This window comes from Buteo buteo, chromosome 3, assembly GCF_964188355.1.
Source record: "Buteo buteo chromosome 3, bButBut1.hap1.1, whole genome shotgun sequence".
NCBI lineage: Eukaryota > Metazoa > Chordata > Aves > Accipitriformes > Accipitridae > Buteo > Buteo buteo.
The window spans coordinates 64,001,739-64,024,472 of NC_134173.1; the positions used below are offsets into that span (position 1 = coordinate 64,001,739).

General features: G+C 42.5%; 1 protein-coding gene across 1 annotated transcript; it reads left to right on the plus strand.

The window, feature by feature from the left end:
- Positions 1 to 3,139: 3,139 nt before the first annotated feature.
- On the plus strand, positions 3,140 to 15,360 carry MAL2 (mal, T cell differentiation protein 2). Its single transcript, XM_075024401.1, has 4 exons — positions 3,140 to 3,296; positions 5,711 to 5,881; positions 10,923 to 11,081; positions 13,469 to 15,360. Exons 1-4 carry the CDS (start codon positions 3,162 to 3,164, stop codon positions 13,538 to 13,540), a joined length of 537 nt encoding a protein of 178 aa, XP_074880502.1. The 5' UTR covers positions 3,140 to 3,161; the 3' UTR covers positions 13,541 to 15,360.
- Positions 15,361 to 22,734: the final 7,374 nt, after the last annotated feature.

The window sequence follows — 22,734 nt, forward strand, 5'->3', positions numbered from 1 at the left end:
GTTTTGTAGTTCTGTGACAATTGCAACTTTACATTAGGCTGCCATAAGCATAAAAACATGAAGGGGAAAGAGTTTGGACTTTATGTAACAGTTATTTAAGAGAAGTTTTTAGTCCTTTTGGTTGTATAGACAGACCTTCCTATGTACAGTGAATCAATATACTTCTGTATACTTGTTGACTCTCGTGGACTTGAAGCAGCATCATTAGTTTACCCTGTAACATGCCAAGATGCAATTAGTTACATAAAAATGCTATTAAAAAGCAGTCCAACACAAACATGTGTTTTTGCCATGGAAACTTAAAAATGCAATCCTGATACTAATCTTTTAAAGAATCCAGATTTTTAAAGATTTAAACAGTGTATGAATCAGTATATAAAGAATCCCACATAGCACTGTAGCGCATCCTGCCCAAATACAGTAAAAATAATTTAAACAGCTACTTTCATTGAAACGATTAGGATTTAGGAAAAAGTACTGCCATAAATCCATTGTGTATATGTATATCTAACAATGAAGTTTAGACTTTATTGTGAAAACCTACTAATATTCAAGAAAATCAGTGTTCAAAGGAATGTGCAGGTAAAAACAAAAGGTATTTACAAGCAAGAAAAAATGTCTGCACATGGTGCATAATCATCAGTAAAATCCAGTGCTGCTGTACTTCACACAGATTAATTGCGTGGCTGGATAATAAAAATGGAAATGTTTATGACCAAGTATTATTTGTACTTCTTCTGTATAAGATAAGGATAATCACATTTCTTGTTCCAATTGATAAACTAATCAACCCAGTTTTCCACCCACTCACATTTCTCCCTCTGCAGGGCAGTCTCAACAGATTTAGGGCCAGACTGTGAAATTAATTGGACATATGGTCTCCAGAATGCAACCCCAAGAACACCACCTACACCTAATCGCTTAGGCACAAATCTGAACCCTATTCCCTTCCAAAACACACCCAAATCGGGACCTGTAGGCATGTGCCTCCAGAGCCTGGAGCCCTTCCCTGAAGATAAATGGATGGGACACAAGGTTCACTTTTAAAATAGGTCTAGAGGAGGAGTATTATCTCATCTGATAACCAATGGGGTAAAGCACTCAGAAAAGAGGAGAGGCTGGGCTCAGCACCTTCCTTAGCCTAATGGGAATTCAATCCCACAGCTCCCACTTCCTAAGAGTGCAAGAGGCATCCAGCTACAAGGCGTGTAAGGACAAGGAAAGAGCAGAAGAAAGAATACAAACTGTTGCTTCTGCCTCCTTTAGAAGTCATGATTTCTGTGCTGGTTTTGGCTGGGATAGAGTTAATTTTCTTCACAGTAGCTGGTATGGGGCTATGTTTTGGATTTGTGCTGAAAACACTGTTGATAACACACTCATGTTTTCCTTACTGCTGAGCAGTGCTTGCTTACACAGTGTCAAAGCCTTTTCTGCTTCTCACACCACCCCACCAGTGAGTAGTCTGGGGGTGCACAGGGGACACAGCTGGGACAGCTGACCCCAACTGACCAAAGGGATATTCCAGACCATAGGACGCCATGCTTAGCATAGAAAGCTGGGGGAAGAAGAAGGAATGAGGGGACATTTGGAGTGATGGCATTTGCCTTCCAAGTAACTGATACGCGTGATGGAGCCCTGCTTTCCTGGAGATGGCTGAACACCTGCCTGCTGATGGGAAGTGGTGAATGAATTCCTTGTTTTGCTTTGCTTGCACGCGTGGCTTTTGCTTTACCTATTAAACTGTCTTTATCTCAACCCACAAGTTTTCTCACTTTTACTCTTCCAGTTCTCTCCCCCATCCCACCAGGGGGGAGTGAGCAAGCAGCTGTGTGGTCCTTATTTGCCAGCTGGGGTTAAACCATGACAATTTCAAAGCTAAGTGGCTGTTACTGAATTTTAGAAGCGTCCCAAACCTATTTATCTACTAGGTATGCTGGAAGCACAGATGAGCTGTGTTTAGAGGAGCCAACAGCTCCCCACCTAGAGCTTGGCCTCGGGTGGGGAAGACAGGCATCTCAGGCTGAGGCATTTCTTGTCATCACAAAAGCACAACTGAGAAACATCACGCATCCAAAAACAAAGGAATACAACGTTAACACCCTAGCTGGTTCAACCTCGGGAGCAGCTGCCTATACTTGCTTGAAACCTTCTTAAAATGTAACCTTTAAAATTGCAGCTGTATATGTTGAGGATAAACACCCAGAAACACTGCACAGGATAACACCAGGGGAAACAGTGCTTAGTCATCCCAGTGCCAGGACACCCCATCCTAAGTCATACAAGGAGGAAAAACAAAAATGCTGGATGATGCCACATCCTTCATCTGGGGATGGTATTTACACTAAGAGGCAGGAGAAAATACGTTGTAAGTGGTCTGATGAACACGTACCTTTCTAGACCCTCACCTACCCAAAATTTTACATCAAACAAACATTTTCTACTACTTTTAAGCAGTTGTGCTCAGTTGAGTCAGATTAAACAAAAAGAAAATACACACGAAATGTTTTCGGTATTTTGAATAGGCAACCTTGTAGGTTCCTTTAAAAAAAAAAAAAAAAAGCAACCTCGTAATTTTGAAGCCTCAAATATCCGTAACCAGGAGGTAAATAACAACCTTTTGCAAACTGGCATTAGGACGTAATGCCCTAAGCCTGTCTGGCCCCGGCTCGGGACTTGCGAAGGAGGAGCGCTGCGCTCCGGCGCAAACACAGCCCTCCCGGGGAAGCCGAAAGCCACCGGCGGGACACGGCACGGCTCCTCGGGGCAGCCGGGGGGCCCGGCCCGGCCCGGGGCGCAGCGCCCTCCAGCCCGCCCCACCGCCGGGCGAGACTGCCCCTGCCCGCCCGCCCCGCCGCGGCCTCCGTCCAGGGCGGCCCGGGGGCCCGGCCGGGCGCGGTGAAGCGCGGGGCAGGGTCCGCTCCCCGGCACACCGGGGACGTCCGCCCAGGCCCGGGCGAGGCCAGACAAGGTGGCGGGGCGGGCCCGGGCCGGCGCTGGGGCGGGCAGGAGGGAGGCGGCCGGGGCGGCGCGCACAGGCTCGCCCGCACCTGCTCCCTCCTTCGCCGCCGCCTCCTCCTCCTCCTCCTCCTCCTCCTCCTCGCCCACCTGGTCGCGGCTCGGCCGTCCCCGCCGCGCTCGGTAGCAGCCGCCGCCACAGCAACATGTTGCCCAGGGGAGCCTCGTCCATGCCGCCGCCCCCCAACCCCGCTGCCTACTTCCCGCCCCCCCGGGTCACTTTGCCCTCCGGCCTGGAGATCCTGCGCACCTACTCGGGAGCCGTCATCTTCCTGGAGATCGTGAGTGCGGGGAGGGAGGGAGGGAGGGAGGGCGGCCGGCCACCGGCCTTCCCGCGCTTTTCCCTCCCCTCAGCGCCCCGCCGCGGCTCCGCGCCCCGCTGCCCTGCGCCCGTCTCCTCCCCGCGTCGGCGGTGGTGCCCGGAGCCGGGGGGGGCCGTGCCTCTGCCCGGAGACCGCCTGAGCGGCGGCCCCGCGTCGCCCGCGCTCCTCACCTGCCATTTTGCGAGCGGGAAAGGCGCGGCCGGCCGAGGCTGCGGCGGGGGGGGGAGCCCCCGGGCGGCCGAGGCTGCGGCGGGGGGGGAGCCCCCGGGCTGCCCCGCTCCGGCCCCGGGGCCGAGGTCTGGGACGCGGGGCTGTGCCGGGAAGGGCAGCGGGACCCGTCGCCGCTCCCTCCCCCCTGCCCCGGCGTGTTCGCTCACCTCCGGCCGGGCGGTGGCGGCGCTTCCCCCCGCCCCGGCCGGGCGGCGGCAGGAGGCCCGTTGAGGTGGGTTTCGCGGGGGTGGTTTGAGCCGTCGAGGACTGAGTCACACAGAGTCCCAGACCCAAAAACTCAACCATGGAGGGTTACACTGGTTTTTGCCTGTGTGCGTGGGTTACAGGTCCTGTGCAAACTCCTGCGAGTGTGTTTGATTTCGTGTGCATGTAAGGCCTTATTGGTGTACAGAGGGCTGAGGACCTTTGAGCCAAGGCTGTGTATGAGGCTCTGCAGAGCTGTGGTACTAATTAGCAGGAGAAAAAAAAAAAATACCTTGGCAGAACTCGTCTGATTTTATTATTTTTTTTTTTCCCCTTGGGGTCAGAGCAGAATATTGCTTGGGTCCCAGTCTGTGAGATGGATCCCACCCTGCAAGCCATAAAACTGCACCTGAGCAGAGAGCTCAGAGCACAAGGCCAGGCGCTAAATCAGGCCCTGAGTCAGTAGGGACAGAAGGTTAATTAGATTGGCCAACCTATTACACATCTGACAGCCGAGTTGAAGTGAACAGGTGTAGTATGAGAGAAATGGCGCAACAGTGGGTGCTGAGATTAGCAGTCTCTACGGTAGATTTCTAAATTTATTTTTAAAGAAGTCTGCAAGGTTGCACATTCAAAATACTGAAAACATTTCATGTGTCTGCTTTTTGTTTAACAGACACTTTCTGCTACCCCTTTTGCTTCCTCGCTGCCCATCACTATCTGGTTTCTGAGTAACAGACTTGCACCTGCAGCCTTGTGAAACTAGAGAAAGTTTGGTTCTTCACAGCAGCTAAAAAAGGAACCCTAGAGAACAACCTGAAGGCTAATACATAAACCCTTGGGAGTTTTGAAATGAGACTAGCAATGCATCTTTACATAGATGCTGCTGCAATGTAACACAAGAGAGGAACCAACAATTTTTATAGCAGGCATCTTTTGAAAGGTATCTCTCATCCAACCTTGATTCAAAAGAAAGTTCTCTGAATCTGAAAATGTAACCTCTGACTTTGTAGTTGTAAATCTGTAGAATTTAAAAAGGAAAGTAGTAACTTACTTGGAAATTGATTGTAGCTTTCACTACGCAGCCGTTTGGATTATGAAGTTAAATCTTTCTGTAGTAAGTGAACATACTTCAGATGGCAATTACGATTTTCTTCAGTTTTCCTTTTTTATAAAGAGGCAAGATTTGCAGGGAGAAATAGTACTCTTCCTTAGGCCAAGAGTTGATTAAACCAGGCAAGCCTTACAGTACGTAAATTCTCCATCAGCCCATCATAGCACAGCATCCCCACCACTCAATCGCTGCAATCAGTATGCTGAAAAGAAAATTGGCAGTGCTGAATTCTTCCCTGGGTTATCATAATTCTGGAAAGCTGTATGTTTTTCTAGTCATTACAACATAATTCTTATTCTGTATTCTAGTTTTTTCTTTCCGTTTATTGCTTAATGTGTTTGCTTTCAGCTTTTTATTACAAATACATTGAAAAAGAGGATGCAGTTTCATCTCTTTTTCTGGATCTCATCTGATTAGGACTACAAAGCTAAACAGTATGAGATTGACTCCAAATCTGATGTACATCCTTGTCATGCTAACCTTAGAATATATAGAGAGATTTGTACGCGCATATGTGAACCATGTTTTCACATTTCTTATATTTCCCTCAAAATGAGAGGGTAAAATTTTCAGCAGCAGCAGGCAAGTCACCTGGGTTTGTAAATCCTATTTTCAAGACTATTTTAAGAGCTTTTAAGAATTTCAGAGTGGCTTTGTCTTACCGCCACTTACTGCCTATCATTTCTGAGAATGGCCCTTGGGCTCTCTGAGTACTTTTGAAGTGTTTCCTCTTGGTTCCTAAAAGTAATCTGAGGATGTGTTTATGTGTGATATAAGTTCTTGGGCAGAAAGGACTGAATAAAAGTTATCTCTTGGTTCATTGTCTGTATTCCTTTCCTTGCAGCTGTTTGGAACGATAGTCTGGATTTTGGTAGCTTCTACCCAAGTTCCACTGCCACTACTGCAGGGATGGGTAATGTTTGTAGCGGTGACTGCATGGTTCCTGTCTGTTGTGTTCCTGTGTGTGTTCCTCTTCGGTTATGCAAATAGAATTGCTCTCAACTGGAACCAGACGGTAAGTTTTTTTGCTTTATTTAAGGATTCCCTTTGTTTTATAAACTGAAAATCATTTCATGAGAAGTACTGATCCTAAGTCTTGATGCCTGACCATCTGTTTTAGTGGAAAGTTTTCAAAACAGTGGAATTCAAAACTGGAAAGAGTGGGGCTACAAGGATTACGGAGGAATTACAGGTCCTTTTTTTATGATGGAGGCTGAAAGAGCCCAGGTTTTGAAACTGATTGGAGGAGTATACTTGTCCTCTACAAGTACATAAAATGCATGAGCAGCAGGAAGAGGACTAGTTTAACAAGGCATGACAACAAATTGATTTAACTGGCCAGAAATAATTGTGGACTGGAAATCGGAAAATATTTTCTGACTACCAGGGAAGTGGTAGTAACACCCTGTGAATAACGAGGGGTAGAAAGATATATTTAATATTGTAAAGGAAGTGATACGTTTGTGAATATTTTGCGTGATGTGGTTGTCTAAGATAGCATGGACTGGACGAAAGCACCCACGAAGTCTCCTCCAGTTCCCAAGAAAGTCTTCTGCTGACTTTTGGGTCAATTCCTTAAAGCTAGGGCAGTATTGGTGAGTGGCTGTTAGACCTTAGGTAGTCAAAGACAGCGTAACCTGTAGTTCGATATAGCGTAACATCTTTTTAGGAGACTTAATGTTTATCTTTCTTAGAGGAAGCCTGATGAGACTACAGATATCATTATACTCTGCTGAGCTTTTCTTCGTTGTGAAGACAAGGCTTGATTCTTGCCATAATGGATTGTTACAGTTTGTGCCAGTAGTTCTCACAGACTGTACCTTCCTATTAAAAAAGGGAAGCTGTTGGCTCCAGTTTTTACCAACCGTGCGGATACTTCAGGTTATTGTCTGCTAATTTATGTACTCCTTTGTTGTCATTAACTGTTTTTTACTGTGAGTTTTTAGCGCTCAGTAGTTGAGCATGAGATGGTATCACTCTTTCTTATATTACTGGAAGTAAATAATAAGAGGTGCCAAAATTGCGATCAGAATGGGAATTTCCAAAAAAAACTTCCAAAAGGACCAGAACTTCTAAAACATTAAAGTATGGCTGTTTGTAACTGCTGCTCACCTTCACCTTCCTCTTATGCGGCTTAGTTTTCCTATCGACACTTTTCTTGATCATAGCTGGAATTGCGTGCTTCAGTATCAACATCCGTGATTATTTATCTGTTTAAGTTATTCATGGATAGTCCCTTAAAACAAAAGGTCTTTAAAGCAAATTTTAGAGCTTCATGAGTTTGGGGCTCTAACTGATAACTTCAAAGCCCATCAGTGGTAACAGACTGGATTCTATTAAAAAAAAACTTTAGCACTTTGATGGCAAATACATATACATATAGTATCAGCTTTCCAGCACAATACAGGCAGTAATTAGGCTAATAATGAGTTACAATTATAGAAACTTTTGCAGGGATTTATGCTGTGACATCCTCACAAGTTATGATGCAACAAAGCCCTTGAGCATGTGCATAACTTAAGTAAATTAATAGTGTCCTGGGTTTCATTGAAACTGTTTGACAATTTACAATCGTGCATGTATTTAAGAGTTGCTGGGTGAAGGCATAGCCTTTTGTAGATTGAAAATGCTGTACAAATGTTCATCTTATAACAATTGTGTAAGTGTGTCTTACACATTGGCTACTTGATGCTGGCAGGGATTTGTTGTTCTGTTAATTTTGTCCCCTTGTATATGATAAATTACTGAAAAACTTTCTATGTCAGGAAATTGCTACTGACTTGTATAAAAGCTGCATCTGTGGGACTCTAATATAAAAAGCTGTCATAACTAAGTCAACATCTTAAATAAATGCAGAGTGAATCATTTTATCTCTAATACGGTAGCAGAAATCCAGCTGTCAACAAAAATAACACTATATAGACCATTTGACAACTATTTTCAGGTACCCAAATGTTCTGTAACTCGTTGGCACTAAACTCCTTAGCAGCACTTAACAAGGATTTTTTACCTTCTGTTGCAAATAAATAATTACTAGAAACACTAAAACTATTTTTATTACTATAAAATAAAAAGGTGTACCTCCTTGGTTTAGGTTGGCATGTATTTAGATAAACACAGGGTTTCTGCTATTTCATAAATTAAATTTACAATAGAACTTGGAAGCTACAGGTCATTACATTAGGTCAAAAATGGGAAGAATCATGGCTTAGTTATATTGGAGTACTATAGCTTCATGTAGAGATTCATGAACAAATGTGTTTTAAGACTCCAGGAGTTTAAATGTAAGTTTGAAAAATAGCATGGGCTTCTGACAGCCCTGTGTTTAGTAATACCTTATGTCGTAAGTAGCTCCATTGATACTAATACAGATACTTAAAAAAAAAGATACTATACAGTGAAAAGATGGGGGGAAATATGGACCTTATGGAGGTACATCATCACTTTGTACATCACTGTATTAAACCAGATGGTATGATAAATACTGTCCTTTACAGCCTGACTCACAACATACTCATTTACAAAATTAGATGTCAACTAAAATGTCATGCAGTTCTTGTAGTGTTTTACATACACTTTGTATGAGGTTTCAATCATTATACAAGTGTGGAGGCAAGGGAGAGTTAGGCACCATGCTAACAATCACTAAAAACCAAAAAACCCTCCCTCCTAAGATCTTGGGTTTTTTGGTCACAGAAACCATAACCATACGAATGTGAAACCTTACTGATGCTACATAGCTTCACTGTAATTGCTGCCAGGAGAAGGAAATTAGAGGCTTTGGCAGGAGAATGAAGGAAATGAAAGAGTTTGTCTTCTGAAAATACCTCTCCTGTACACAGTCAGCACTGTCTTCCTCATAGAGCTATTTGTGCTCCTTCATGAGCACTGGTGCCAAAAGCATACAGCTGGTAACACTGGCATAGTTGCACGCTAGCTGTTTAGCAGCCCAAGAATAATGGATGTCCTTGACTACCCATGCGTTTACACAGACCTTTCAAGTTGCTGGAATCCTGTGCTATGAAATGGGTATGTCAGGCCATGATATGGGGTCCAGTATTTGTCACACAGTGAACACACACTGGCATGCAGTCTGACGTGGTGCATGCAGGCGGTAGCGTGAAAGATGTGTGTGTCTGTCTGCCTGCCACCTCGAGTGAGTGGGGGGAAGCCACAACAGTAAGCATCTGGTGGGGAGAAGTGCCTCCCCCAGCTGCAGCAGAGCACTGCAGCTTCTCCGATGCTTCAGCACTCTCATGCTGGAGTAGGTCCCTTGTATTTTTTTCTATGAGGTACAGGCATTACAACAGAGCTAGAGACTGAGGGAATGTGTCCTATGCCCAAAGCTTGAGATCTGGCAAGCCTAGCACGTAAAGGCTATCCAGCTAGGTCAGGAAGCCACCCTCTGCCCTCTTATCTTCTCAGTTCTGTTGATGTCAGTGGGGCCTCCTGGTGAATACTCCAAGAGGAAGTAATTGTTTTTAAAAAATGGAAAAAAACCCCAACCCAGCCAGGATGGAAAACCAGAAGTTGGGAATTACTGCAGTTGTTTTGCCAAAACTTGGATTCCCAGTAATTAGCAGTCATTAAGAAAAGCAATACACTCTATGACCTAAGCTGAAATGATTCTTAGTTAAGAGAAAATTATTTCGTGATCTAAGTGGAATGGGAAGCTGTAGTAGCAGCTTATATCGTAACTTGCCAAAACTGACTAGGGTGTGATTTAAGTAGCTTTAGCTGCTATCAAATATGGAACAACTGATGAGTTTGAAAAGAAAATTCTTTCAATAAAAAGAGAATCTTGCATCTATGAAGAAACAATTCTCTAAGTGGGGAAATGCAGCACATTCCCACTTTGATATAAGACAGTCAGTAGGTATGGATGTTGCACAGTAATTTCCAGTGCATATGAATGCTGTCTGCTGCTGTGATGGACTCGCACATCGTGTACCCCGAGTTCTCACTCTTGGCATACTGGTAGTCCATTGCACTCAAGTGAATTAAAAGTGTATGAAGAATTAATTAGTGCTGGAGATAGACTGTATAACGTGGATATCACCAAAAAGCATACATATATTTTTGTATGATTTTAAAAATTGTGTCTATGGCTTTTGCAGACCTGCATAGGTATAGGCACAAAGTATACGTTGTATGGACTCAGGAACTGAGTGCAAATGTCAACTTTGCAGACTCAACAACAGAAGATGTTGGAAGAATATTTTAGACATTTTAATACTGTAATGGAACATGTCTTGGATCTTGCTGCATGGAACACTGAACTCTGAAATACAACCCACGAAGAGATTTAGGCACCAGAGCTGCTTTTTCATGTCCTCCACTAATAGAATCCAGAAATGAGAGTTAGATTTTTAAACCTTGTGTTCAGCTAGCATTCACCACAGAGGAGGGAATCTCCCAGAGGAGGCCAGGAGAGAAGCATATTTAAAGTAAATCCTAACTCCTGTCCTCTCAAGTCTCAGGCATTTTATTCCACAGTATCATTAAGTACTTCCAAATTACTCTATTTTGGGTAGAGCCAAGTCAGAGAGAGTTGAGGAAATGCCTCAGTTCTTGGATTCCGCTTGTATCGGGAAGCAAACTTCAGCGCTTTCAAGGCTGAGGTGTTTCTGGGCATTTACAGAAGCAAAATCTAAGCATGGAGGGGGGACATCTGGAGCTTAGGTTATAGCTGAGAAGGGATTTGGGGGACTGCAAGCTTGTATTGTACTGCTTAAATTGTGATAAAGTTGGCCTGTATGTCCCTTCATTTTTTATCTAAGCTGTACAAAGGGGGAGTTCTGTAAGCTCTAACAGCTTTAAAGTGATCTGAAAGGTCAGCATATGTACATATAGATGAAGTTCATAAGTTGCTTATAATTGCAGGCAGCTGTGAAAACATGTCCAGGTTAAGCTCTCAGATGGATTTAACACTGCTTCTCTAAAGTTATTGTAATCAGTGCTCGATTCATGTTTCAGTGTTGGGTTTCATTTGTATTGAGACTAAAAGAATTAGATATGTATTGCAGCCCAGACTGATTCTGTTATTTGCTTTTCAGGATTTTCTTTTCCATGGGGTTACTTTTGTCTTTTATTTTGGAGCTTTTCTACTGCAAGCAGCAACTACATCTCTGCATTACTTTCCCCGCAAATTCAATTCCACCACACAAGAGAAGCTTCTAGCTGATCATGAATATAACATAAGCATAGCAGCCTCGGTATGTATTTCATATATTTTTATCTGGGGAACAGAAGTCTTTGTAAGTCCTTGTAGCCAACCATTCAACTTGGGAACTTAACAGCAAGCTGGAATAGAAAGAGGAGCCGTGAGAGAAAGGATTATGTTTGAGAGCAACAAACAATGCCTAACAGTGACATGCAAAAAATATTGGAATAAGCTAATGCTAATGTGATAGCTGCTTAGTTGCTACTCTTCACTATAGTGTTTTAAATATATGATCACTACAGCTTATAATTTTTAGAAGAGATATTTTGTAAGAGCAATGTTGGTTATTAGAATAGAAGAAAAAGATAACAACTGAGCCTTCATCAAAACATCAGGTGTGAATTTCATGCCTGTGCTCAAACTTTCAGTTGCTTTTCTTATATCATTTAGATAGTTCTGAACACGTCATGGGGAGAAAACCTTGGACTAGCTCCTTGTAAAGCTCCGGATAGGTACTTACTACATCAGTCATAAAAGTTATCTGTAAGGGCCCTACTGCCTCTTATGGCAAGGATTAGAGTGCTTTTATTGATAGCCTAAGCTCAGACTGCATTTTTCTCACTGTAGTTGCATCATCACTGTATCTGATGATGTGGGTGTGCATAGCTGAGTCAGAAAATATACCAGGTTCTAGCTTTCTCCCTGGCTGGACTCCTGAAGGGCAAGTAGAGGTGTGCCAGTAAGCTTAACTTAAAGAACTGAAACTACTGCTCTTGTTTTTTTGTACCATCCAGAGGGTCTTGCATATATATTTATATGTATATATTTATTAAGCATCTAAAACCCTCTGGGGATATCTGTTGTCCTTAAAACTAAATACACCATAAATTTTGCACAGTAAACACCTTCAGTTCATCTTAAGATAAAAACAGATGAATGTGAGGTGTAAGGTTCACATTCTCTGTGGAAGAGGAGAATAAAAAGGAAAGGCCTTTTGCTTTGGCGAGCTAGTCTCCGAAGGGGTGAGGTGGGCATGTCAGTCTCCAAGTCCAGAGTGGCTCACCATTACCCACTTGCCAGTAACACACTTGAGCACATCTGATCCCTGGCTATATGGCACAAGGGCAGAGGTGAGGTCTCATAGCTGTGCCTGAACTAAGGGAGGACTTTATACTAAGCAAGTGTCTCAAATTCTACCCTTAAGTGTAGCCCTTCAATCCTTGTTCATTGTGCTCAGATCTCGCTGAATACATGGTCACTTCAGTCATTTTGTCTGACAACAGGATACTGTGGGCTCCAAGAGACCTTTTCCCAGTTCCATACTATTTTTCCAAAGGAGCATTCAGTTCTTCAAGCCCCTCAAATCCCTGTCAAGATAGGGGAGGAGGAGACTTCTGTAACTTGCCTCAGTATTTTTAATTAAGAGATGCTGGGAAATGGTGAATCAGAAAACTGTAGTCTTTAGTGTCTTTTCTTTTTTTCCAAAAGTATATAATTAGAAAGTCATGACATACAGAAAAAAAACTGTAGTCCTTTGAAACACTTCATTAAAACAGTCCTGTGATCTACATGGAAAAAAACAAAAGGTTTCTAACTTTTTTTTAAATTACTTTTGTATGCTGTAATTAAAAATATATATGTTCATTTTATGCAGGTGATAGTTCTATGGTGTACTATCTATTCAAAACTTTAATTGTCAAATTAACAGTTGTATGGAAAGCAAGGGATGTGTTGTTATGATACTATTGAATTCTGTGTTCTAAGAGACAGAATCTATCGTTAGCACTGGACAATATGAGAAACTATTTTTTTCAACAATTCAGTTTCTCATTTCTTCCTTCTGGTTTACCTTATGTGTGCAAGTTTACTGTGGCATGACCTTCAGTTCAAATCTATTCAATTCAATTCTTGAGCAATAACAACTTCCTGGCATTTCTCAGGAAGTTGTTCTAATGGCTGGTTATCTGGTCAAGGAGGCCAAATTTGAAGCTGTTTCTATATTTCTGCAAGAAAAACTGTTCTGCTGTTCAGAGGGATATTGTCTTAGTTATTTGCTGGTAAAGGCATTCACTTGGAAACAAATCTGAGATTAATGTTTGATCAGTCTAGATAAGAGAAAACTGAAATACACAGTGTACATACACACGTGATTACTTTGTACCATAACTTATGCAGACATTCTGTTTCATATTCTATTTCAAAATGTCTTCTGAAGCAAGCAAGTTAAAAGCAATAACATAGGGTTATAACAGGCAGGTTCCTGAGAAAACTTCAGAGGAACCCAAACCTATCCTTACCTTAAGCATTTTGGCTGGGGGAGGTAACTTTTGAATCATTTGTGTTCCTGTATTCATTTAGAATAGAAAAAAAATGTAGAATAATATAATGTGTGATTCACTTTTTTCTTTTTTCTTCTTTTTTTCCCTGCTCCTCCTCTAGATTTTTGCCTTTGCTACAGCTGTTTGTTATGGTTGCAGCACAGCTCTGGCATTAAGGAGATGGAGGCTATAGCAGTTGAAGAGAGGTTAATGCCGGGGTGCTCCACTTCAGATCAAACTAAGTGCTACTTCTCTGTTTTACTGTAATCTAATTCCAAAAAGATTTTTTTTGCTTAAAATCTGTTTTAAAGTGCTGAAATGCAAATAACACCTAATCAGGATTTCCTTAACAGAAAACAAGTTTCCATCTCTTCCCTTTCTAATTTTTACTTCTATTGTGTACTCATTAGAAGCATACTTATTGTATGGTATTACAGAGTTCAGGGATAAACAGATGTGTCATTAGCAGGTAAACAGAATTCCAGTGCTAAATCAGAAAAGGAAGATGATGGAAACTAAACCAACATGTTAACTGCATACGCAGCTAGAAGGCTCCCCCCTTGTTAAGGCCCTGGTATTGGGCCTTAAGTGTTTTGCAGCATTACAGTGCATTCCACAGAGGTAGGGCCTTGAGGCTCCTTGTAGAGTCATGGGTTTTCTGTGCGCTGCTCCTTGCGTGATCAGACCCCAAGCTGACTTTGTAATACCAACTTAGTATATATATTATTAACTTTGATGTACAGAGAAAATATTTTAAATATCCATCCAGTGAAATCTTTTGATACTCTTTTATAGCCATATCCAGCTATAGTCATCTGACCCTTAAAACTTACTGTATTCCGTAATAGATGGAAACTGTTTGGGACTGTCAGTCAGTAGTTCACTTGTTTTAGGAATTTAGCTTAATCAGATCTATTTATACTGCAAAACAAAACAGTGCATTTGTGGTGTGTGTGTATATACATGGTATATTTTTGTTTAACAGGAATATTTGCACTGTTTTACTTTGTTGTTTGTTTTTATTACTTCAAGTGCTGCATTTGTTACTTATTATGTGAGTCAATATAATTTGAACGGAATGTTACCAGATGGTGAATAATGTCTGACCTCAATTCTTGCAGTGTGTTATTTGTTGTGTTCTAAACCTGCAGTGTTGTAAAGGTGTTTTTATTTGGACAGATGCCTATGCAACATCTTACTGAAAGCAGTGGAATGCAAAGCAGTCCGCCCACTATGGAGTTTGCTTTTGGCATGAATGAAGTATAATTGAGCCTCCCTTGAATATCCCTGTTGTATAATGACATGCAACATTATATACAGAAAATTAATTTAACAAAACTAAATGGTAGCATTGTGCTCTGTTCCCTAATACTTATGCCATTTTGCAGATGGTGTAACTTTTTTTTTTAAATAATGCTAGTAAATAATTTTTGCTCTTGTGAATAGTGCCAAATTGATAACCTGGGAGAATAAAGGCTCCCTGTCATTCAGAAAACAACTTGCTCACCACATCTTGCCAGTGCACCTGAATATTCTGCAGAGACCAGCAGTGGTTGTGTAAGGGAAGACAGGACTTTCTTCATTCCCAGGCCTACTCATTCTCCTTGAGCCAGCAAGGGTGTCTACTATGAAGGTTACTTTATCAAACTTGTCAGGTACAAGGATCTCTGAGAGCCAGCCACTCTCAGTAGTGCTTTGCAGTCCCTGCTGACCCAGGATAGGTTCTCATGGATGACGCAGCAGTAAGTGGCAGCCCTTCTGACTACTGGATCCACTCAGTCATCCTGAATTACTGCAATGGAATGGTTTTGTATATCTTGTTTTCTGAAATTTTTATCTTCCAAAGATTTTGTACTCTGGCAGATTTTTTTTTTCCGATTCTCTACTTGCATTGAAATTTGTTTTGTGAACATTTTATCTAGAGTCACATACTTTTAAAAATACTTCGTATTGTATAAAATACATTTACACTGGAGTATATGGATGAAAGTATATAACAAAGACTTATGCTAAGCAGCATTAAAGTTATTTAATATATTTATGGCAGTAGTCCGGTTCTTAATTCTGTATTTGGAACGTATCAAAAAACTATCTTGCAAGTTTGACTGACCTGATGCTAGACATATACAATTAAGGCTAAGATTTCTTGAGAAGACACAATTACATTGGTGCTAGTTTTGTATAGCGGTTTGCTACAGGACACAGCATGAATATTAGTGGAGAAGAGTAAGGTTGTACAACATTGCAAATGGGTGCTGATCTTTTGTGTGGTTTCTCCTGCATCCTGCGACCTGGATGTGCACTGCATACCACAGACTGTGATTGCCACAGCTACAGTCTCTGCAGCCAACTGGGATGATGGGGGAAAGATTGTAACTTTTTACCTATTTAAACCTACAGACTATGAATCCCACACATGGTGTCAATTAAAAAGCCGTCCAAGTTTAGCTGGCATTTGTATCTAACCTCTGAGTTTGAACCCGAGGTGTAAAGGCCATGACTGATGGGTGCTATTCAAGTCTCTTAAGCTACTCATAGAAGTCCGGATAGCAGAGTGTAGTTAGCGTAGCATGGAAACTGTACAGCGAGAAGAGGCTGAACTTTCCCTCTTAAGTATCAAAGACAAACAAAGGGCAGAGAAGAGATAAAGGTAAAAGCTACAGTAATGAAGAATGGCTTTCATAGCTAAAAAGGAGTGAAAGAATGGAAATTTTATGTTAGTGTGCATGGAGTTTTGCTGTACTTTGAGGAAGATCTAAGGAAGGACAAGCAGTTACATTTTTTCAAAAAAAAAAAAAAGAAAAAAAAAAAGGAAAAAAGCCAGTAGTTAATTTTGTATTGTGTTATACAGGGAGCTAAAAAGATAGGTGTGACTCAGAAGTGGTATGTGCATGCTGGGATTTCTGTATGCAAATACTGATATGGGAATAACACATAATCCTTGTGGTAGCTGGTTCTAATAAATCTCACTCTTCCCTGTAAAAAAATTCCCTCAAGCCCATGACCTTGAAGAACACAAGCTTAGCCCTCTCCAAAGAGTGAAAAGAGTAGGGGAGCACATAGGGAGATAATTTACCTCAGTGAATTTAAGGTGAAAGGAATGAAACCACAGATGCCTAATAGCCTTTTCATCAAACATCTCAATTTGATGTGAAGCTGCAGTGCAGGAATATCTAAGATACCATGCAGGTCCTTACTGTTAGAATTGGAAAATATTTCATGGCATTTTGGATACCACTGTGTAGTAGCTGCTGGTAAATAAGCTCTCTCTAAGGAGACTTTCCTTCAAAGGGTGCAGAGAGAAGTACCAGTTTGTTGCTTATTGCTAACAAGAAGTGAAAGTGCACATTTTCAAAAGCTAAAACTTTGTTAGAACATGCTCAGAAAATATGCACAGCAAGGTGCTTCACAGAAGCCCTGACTCTGCTTCTGTCGCGCTGAATGCCTGGAAATAACCAAAAGTGACACAGGTCCTGCAGTCATTATTGATATATACAGGATCAGTCTATTCAGATTCTCATGATTTCTCTGGGTGTATACATTGGTTATAACTCCTGGTGTGAGTAAAGGTATGCTGCTGTAAAATGCTGCCTTAAAATGCAGCTGTAAAACACAGCTGTAAAAGGTGAGAGAGACAGAACCAGTGATCACACAAATCTGTGCCCTTCATGGAAAGTTAAAGAAGCAGCGCTGGAAAATCACTAGACCAGTGTCATCTTTCTCTTTAGCTTCCAAAACCAGATGACAGTGCTGAGTCACGTTGCACTTCTTCTGATCATTGTACTTTTGCATTTGCTTTATAACTTTAAAAAATGTTGACATTCATCATTTTCCTATCTGAATTTGAAAAAATAATGTTAAGAGAGCTTAAAACTCTGATAGCTTGTTTGTTCCATTTTTATCTATGTACTGTGAAATTGGTCTCTGAACGCTAGTGTCCTGATGCATTTCATGCTCCGTTGCCAGGCTGTCCAAGCTGTACAGAAAGGCTTCCCAGGTCTTGTCTGTGGATAATGGTGAACCATGAGTTCTCAAACTGAGATGCAAATAGGACATTGCTTTTTTCAATCTTACAAAAAGAAAAACTTGAAAGTGAGAGCATGTTGTATTTCTTTCTTAGCTGTATTTTGTACAATTGGTCATGACACATTGGTCTTTGTTGAGACACAAAGAAAACCATCAGAAGAAAAAGCAAATCCGATGTATTAGAATCAGTAAACGGCAATGGAAAGTATTTAAATATTTTTTTTGAAGTTGAGTTCAGCATGACCATTCCCCTTTCTCCCACTGGGTTTTTGGTCCATTATGGTGCTCATCTAAACCCCCTTCTAACCTGGCCAGCTCAGAATTTACGGTATTTATCCTGAAGGTGCTCCTGGAAAGAGGAAAAGTTCTATTCTCATTTCACTGGTGGGAAACTCAAGACACAGAGACACTAAGCAGCTTGTTTGCCAAAGGCCTCGCATGGGAGATCTGTGGTGAAGCAGGAAAAGGAAACCTGGTTCCTCAAGTGAGAGGTCAGTGCCCTGCCCAGCAGCCCATGCTGCTGCCCGCTGTGGGCAGGAAGGAAGCAGTATAGCGTGGATTGTATGTGACCTGTGCCACTTCTGTCTCTGCCATGGTGGTATTATTCCGGCAATTAGTTACACGGGGTTAAAAGGTAGAATGACTGTTTGTGAAGGATTATGAGTCAAAGGGAGGTTTAATGTGCCAAACTGGCATTCCTAGATCAAACATCTTAGTTTCTGGGTGTTCTGACCTTACATTTTGATTATCCAATTGTAAATACATTACGCAGAGTTGCTGTTTGAGGTGTTGATCTACCTCCTGCATCTTAAGAGAGGAAACGGGTCCTCAGGAATCTGCAGGTTTCAGCTACTTCCTCCTATACAACATGTTTGAGCCCTAAATTCTTGGCATTAGCAAAACATTACCTGCCTTAAGCCTGCCAGGACACAGCACCTTTCAGTTCAGAAACCTGAGCTGCGTTTTGGCAACTAACTTGTCAAGCTACCTTTCAAGGGAACACAATGATCAAGTCGGATTATGTGTAGGTGTGGTTTTAACACCTTTCTTGCTGTGGGATTATTGCAAATATCTGTAAGGATTCTGGAGACTGTGGACAAAATATTCATATGCTTATGTCCAGCACATCTGGTGTCAGACCTCTTGTGCCTGGCTCTAGAGACGCTCTTGTGCAACAACTGAGCCCTGTGGATCCATACATGATTGCAGCATTGCTAGTAATTTTAAAAGAATCACTGGAGATTTTAATCTCATCCAAACACTTTTTCCTGGTAATCTCAGCAAGGTGTGACCTATGTCACTGGACCAGTGATGTGGCACAATAAACAGCGGATCAGAACAAGCCCAGAAGGGTTCTTTGCAGAGAAAAGGAACCTTCTGCACTCCTCTTGCTGCAGAGCTGGAACCTCACACAGCCCCGCTGCCCTGTACAAAGGTGCTGGGGCTTCCTAGGGATCTGATTACATGCTTAGGCAGTTCTACTTGCAGCGCCCACAAATGATTGGCTTTTAATATTACTTTGTTACAGGTGTTGTTTCAGGTTCAATAAGCTTTATGAGACAAACTAATGAGGCAAAAAGTGTTTTGTTTCTATAAACACTTAGCTGCCTCTTTTTTGTCCCACAGAAGGACCATAGGCATTTTCCTTTGTGATTACTTTTCAGGTGGAAAACATACTTTAGCATAAATTAATAATGTAATTAATGATATCATGGGTCTTACTATTCCCAAATTTCATGACCTGGAAGTATTTCCAGACCTGCCTCCAGGTGAACACCCCAGCTAGGTCACAGCTCTATGCCATGGTAAGACCTAAACAAACATCTTTTCTCCTCCCTGCCTCTGCCCTGTTTTTGCAAAGAAAGCAGGGAGCTGCAGCATGATCTGGACAGACTGGACAACCCAGAAACTAATGTGGTGTATTGGGATATGATTCACTGTTCAGTAGCACTAAGGGCACAGATGGTCTCAAGGTGGTTCCACCAAGATAACATACAAAGTTATGGCAAATGGAGAAATGGAGTGGGAGGCCTACTGATTAGAAAGGAGATTAAGACCTTAGTACGTGGCTCCATTTGTCCCCTGCATTAAATCTGGCACTGAATCCAGCTCTTGACTCCTTAATATACCTGTTTTTCAAACTGTAAATACCTTGGCCTGGGATCTGAAGCCCTGGGGAACCTGTAGGGCCAGCTTAGAGCCTTGGGCTGTTTGAATAAGAGGCAAGGTGAATCATCACCAGATGCTTTAACACAAAATTCAGGAGCAGAGGTCCATTTCCCAGGTCCACTTCCCAACTTGGTACCAGCTCTAAGAGCTGGAAGAAGGGCAGGAATAGTTCTCCTCTTCCTCTCCGGTCCCTGGCTCCAATTAGCATGTGCCCTGGATGAGCGGGAGGACAGAAAGGAGGAAGACTTGGACAGAAGTGTCATCTGAGTGCTAAGATATGCCTGACGTGACCCATAGCAGTGACAGCTGTTCCTGGGCCAAAGCCCAAGGTTCAGTCCCTGACCTGGTATAAGAAGGAAATATACCCCAATAATGAAACTGTCAAACAATGAGCCTGAGCCTTAGCTGGAGCAAATTTTCTTAGAAAAAGACAGAGCTACATCAGAGAGAAATTTCATGATGAACAAGAGGCCAAATTTTTCTTTTAGTTACATAAATGCAACTTCTTCTGAGGTCCAGTCACCAGCGAGGAATTTCACTAATGGAAGTAAGAACAGAATTTTCCCTCAGCACTAAATAGAGCTGACCTTTGAAACAAATGGTATTACAAATTCCTTGGCCTTGTGTCACTTGCTTTTTTCTCTTAAGGATCCTGCTGCTGGCATAAGTTACTGCTGGAATAGCTGCTGCCATTAAGGGAAAAACAGTCTTTGTGGCCATGGCAGACTTAGAAAGTGTGAAGACTCCAAGATAAAATCCATCACTTGTAGAATCTCATTATTTTGGGGGACCTGACTCATGGGTTGTGAATGGCTTAGGGTTGGCAATGTTGGACAGGGTACCTGAGGTGCACCGTCACATCAACCTGAGATGAAGAATTGCTGCAATATCACCAAGTTACGGGGGTCTCCCAGCGATCCGAGTACCTCTGCTGGCTGAAAGGATATCGGGAGAAGAGATTCACGGTGGATTTACCTCCTCCCTACATACCATAACTCTTTTCATTACCGAAGACCCCCCCAAAGAGAACCAGTCACTTGCAGCCCGTGACTAAAACGCGGCGATCAGGGCAATGAGCACCGGTAGATGGAGCTGCAGCCTCGGAGCGTCCGGCACCGGCGGCACCGACCGGCACCGGCCGTCACCGACCGGCACCGGGCTGGGGACATCCTCCGTCAGTCCTGCTTCAGGGCTGCTGCGCACCCCCGTTTCTAAATAAGCAAAGCTCGCGGGAGCGCAGTCAGGAATACTCGTTATAACTTGGGTGATTCCTCTGAAAGGAGGGGGCTTACCTTTTCATCTTTTTATTATAAGCAGACATAGCAACAACTCAGCGCCAGACACATACTTCTGTCAGTATGGTTATACTACAAATTTCATATTTATCAAGAACAACCCCCGGGACAGTAATAAAAAGCGAAGTCCCTTTTCTGAGGAGCTAAGAGGCAGCTGGAGGCAGTATCCTTCACTCTTCTCCCTACAGGACACTTGGCTTTACTGACCCCCATAAATCATTCGTGATTGAATCTCCACTAAGCTAGAGAAGTGGAAACTAGCCTTCAAACCTTAAGTGGATTTTGGAGGGATTTTTTTTTCCTAGGGAGCTATAAAAGTTAACCAAGTCAACTCATTTAAAATGGCAACGGAACTAGCTCACACCATGGAGTCACTGCCATTGCAGAGTTTGCAGATGATACTAAGTTCTTTCAGACAGTCAAGTTCTGTGCAGGCCATGAGGACTTCACCAAACTGTGCTGGCTCAAAGGTGGCAGATGAACTTTAATATAGATAAATCCAGGGTAAAGCATCTAGGAAAAAATTATCTATATCAGACTTGGAACTGAGAGTTACAACTTAGGAAAGAGATCTCTGAGCCATTGCTGATGGTTCTCTGAAATCACCAGCTCAGTATGCAATGGCAAACAAAATCCAATAAAATGTTGGAACTTGTAAGAAAGTTATTAGGAACAGGACAGAGGGTGTAATGTTGCTGCTATATAAAAAACTGGTGCGTTCTTGTAGTAGAGTTAAAGGGCAGCAAAAATGGTTTAGGTGTTGAAGCTGCTGCCTTACAAAGACTGAAAATACTGGGACTCTGCTCTGGAATGAAGGGGGTGATGGAGGGATATAATCATGATTTACAAAATGATGAATGTGCTGGTTAAACCAAACACATAACTTGTTTACAAGAACCTGGTGTGGGATCTAGGGGCACTTGAGGCAACTAGCAAAAATCAGTTTAAAAGAGATAAAAGAAAGTACTCGCTCGCACAGTGGGCAGTGCACCTCTGGAGCTTGCCAACCCAGGAGCTTGTGGAGGCAGACGGTATTAGCATGTTCAGAAAAGGGATTAGACAAGTTAATGGGTCTTTATGCTAAAAGGATGAGGCAGGAACATACCCTCTAGTATCCCTAATCCAACTGTTGTGGATGTTGCGTACTAGGGGAAAGGGCTGCACATAACAACCAGTCTCACATGTTCCTCCTAAACAGCATCTCCTCTTGCCACCGTTGGAAACAGAGCAGTGGGCTAGAGGGCTCACTGGTGTGACCCACGGGCCATCGCTAATATGCAGCTTGTGACTTCTTCCAAATGGCAAAGTTCCCCTGCGGGACACAGCCTCACCTACACACTCGGTCCTTGCTACATCACCAAAATGCTGAGTTCATCCTCAGGCTGAGGCCAGCTGATAGTTTGAGATCCAGCCAGCCAAATTAGGATTTTTAGGGAAAGGTACAACTTGTATGTGCTAGCATAAACAGCGCTGCTTGATTTGGTACAAATGAATAACACTGTTGGGTCCCGGTTCTTCACAAGGCAGTGGAAGAACAAGAGATAAAATCAGGTCATGCTCTTATACACTGTTTTGGGAACAGTAAATGGATACAATGTAAGATGCCCAAGTCAGCTGAGAAAGTTCTACCTTACCCTTTAGTACTGCTCTTCAGACTTTCCTCAAACACATTTTTCAGCAGTGACAAGCTGAAAGCTAATTGTCAAAATTAAGTATATGTACAAGGTTATTGAAAAAGAAGATTCACAAAATTTTCTTGCTATCTCCTAGATACTTTCTGTCCTGTTTTTTTCTCCCCCAGTTCATTACCTTTTCTTCTACAGTTCTGCGAGGGCTGGGCTGCCTGTATGCACATGCTCATGCATGCAAACACACACACACGCACACACTTCCTCAT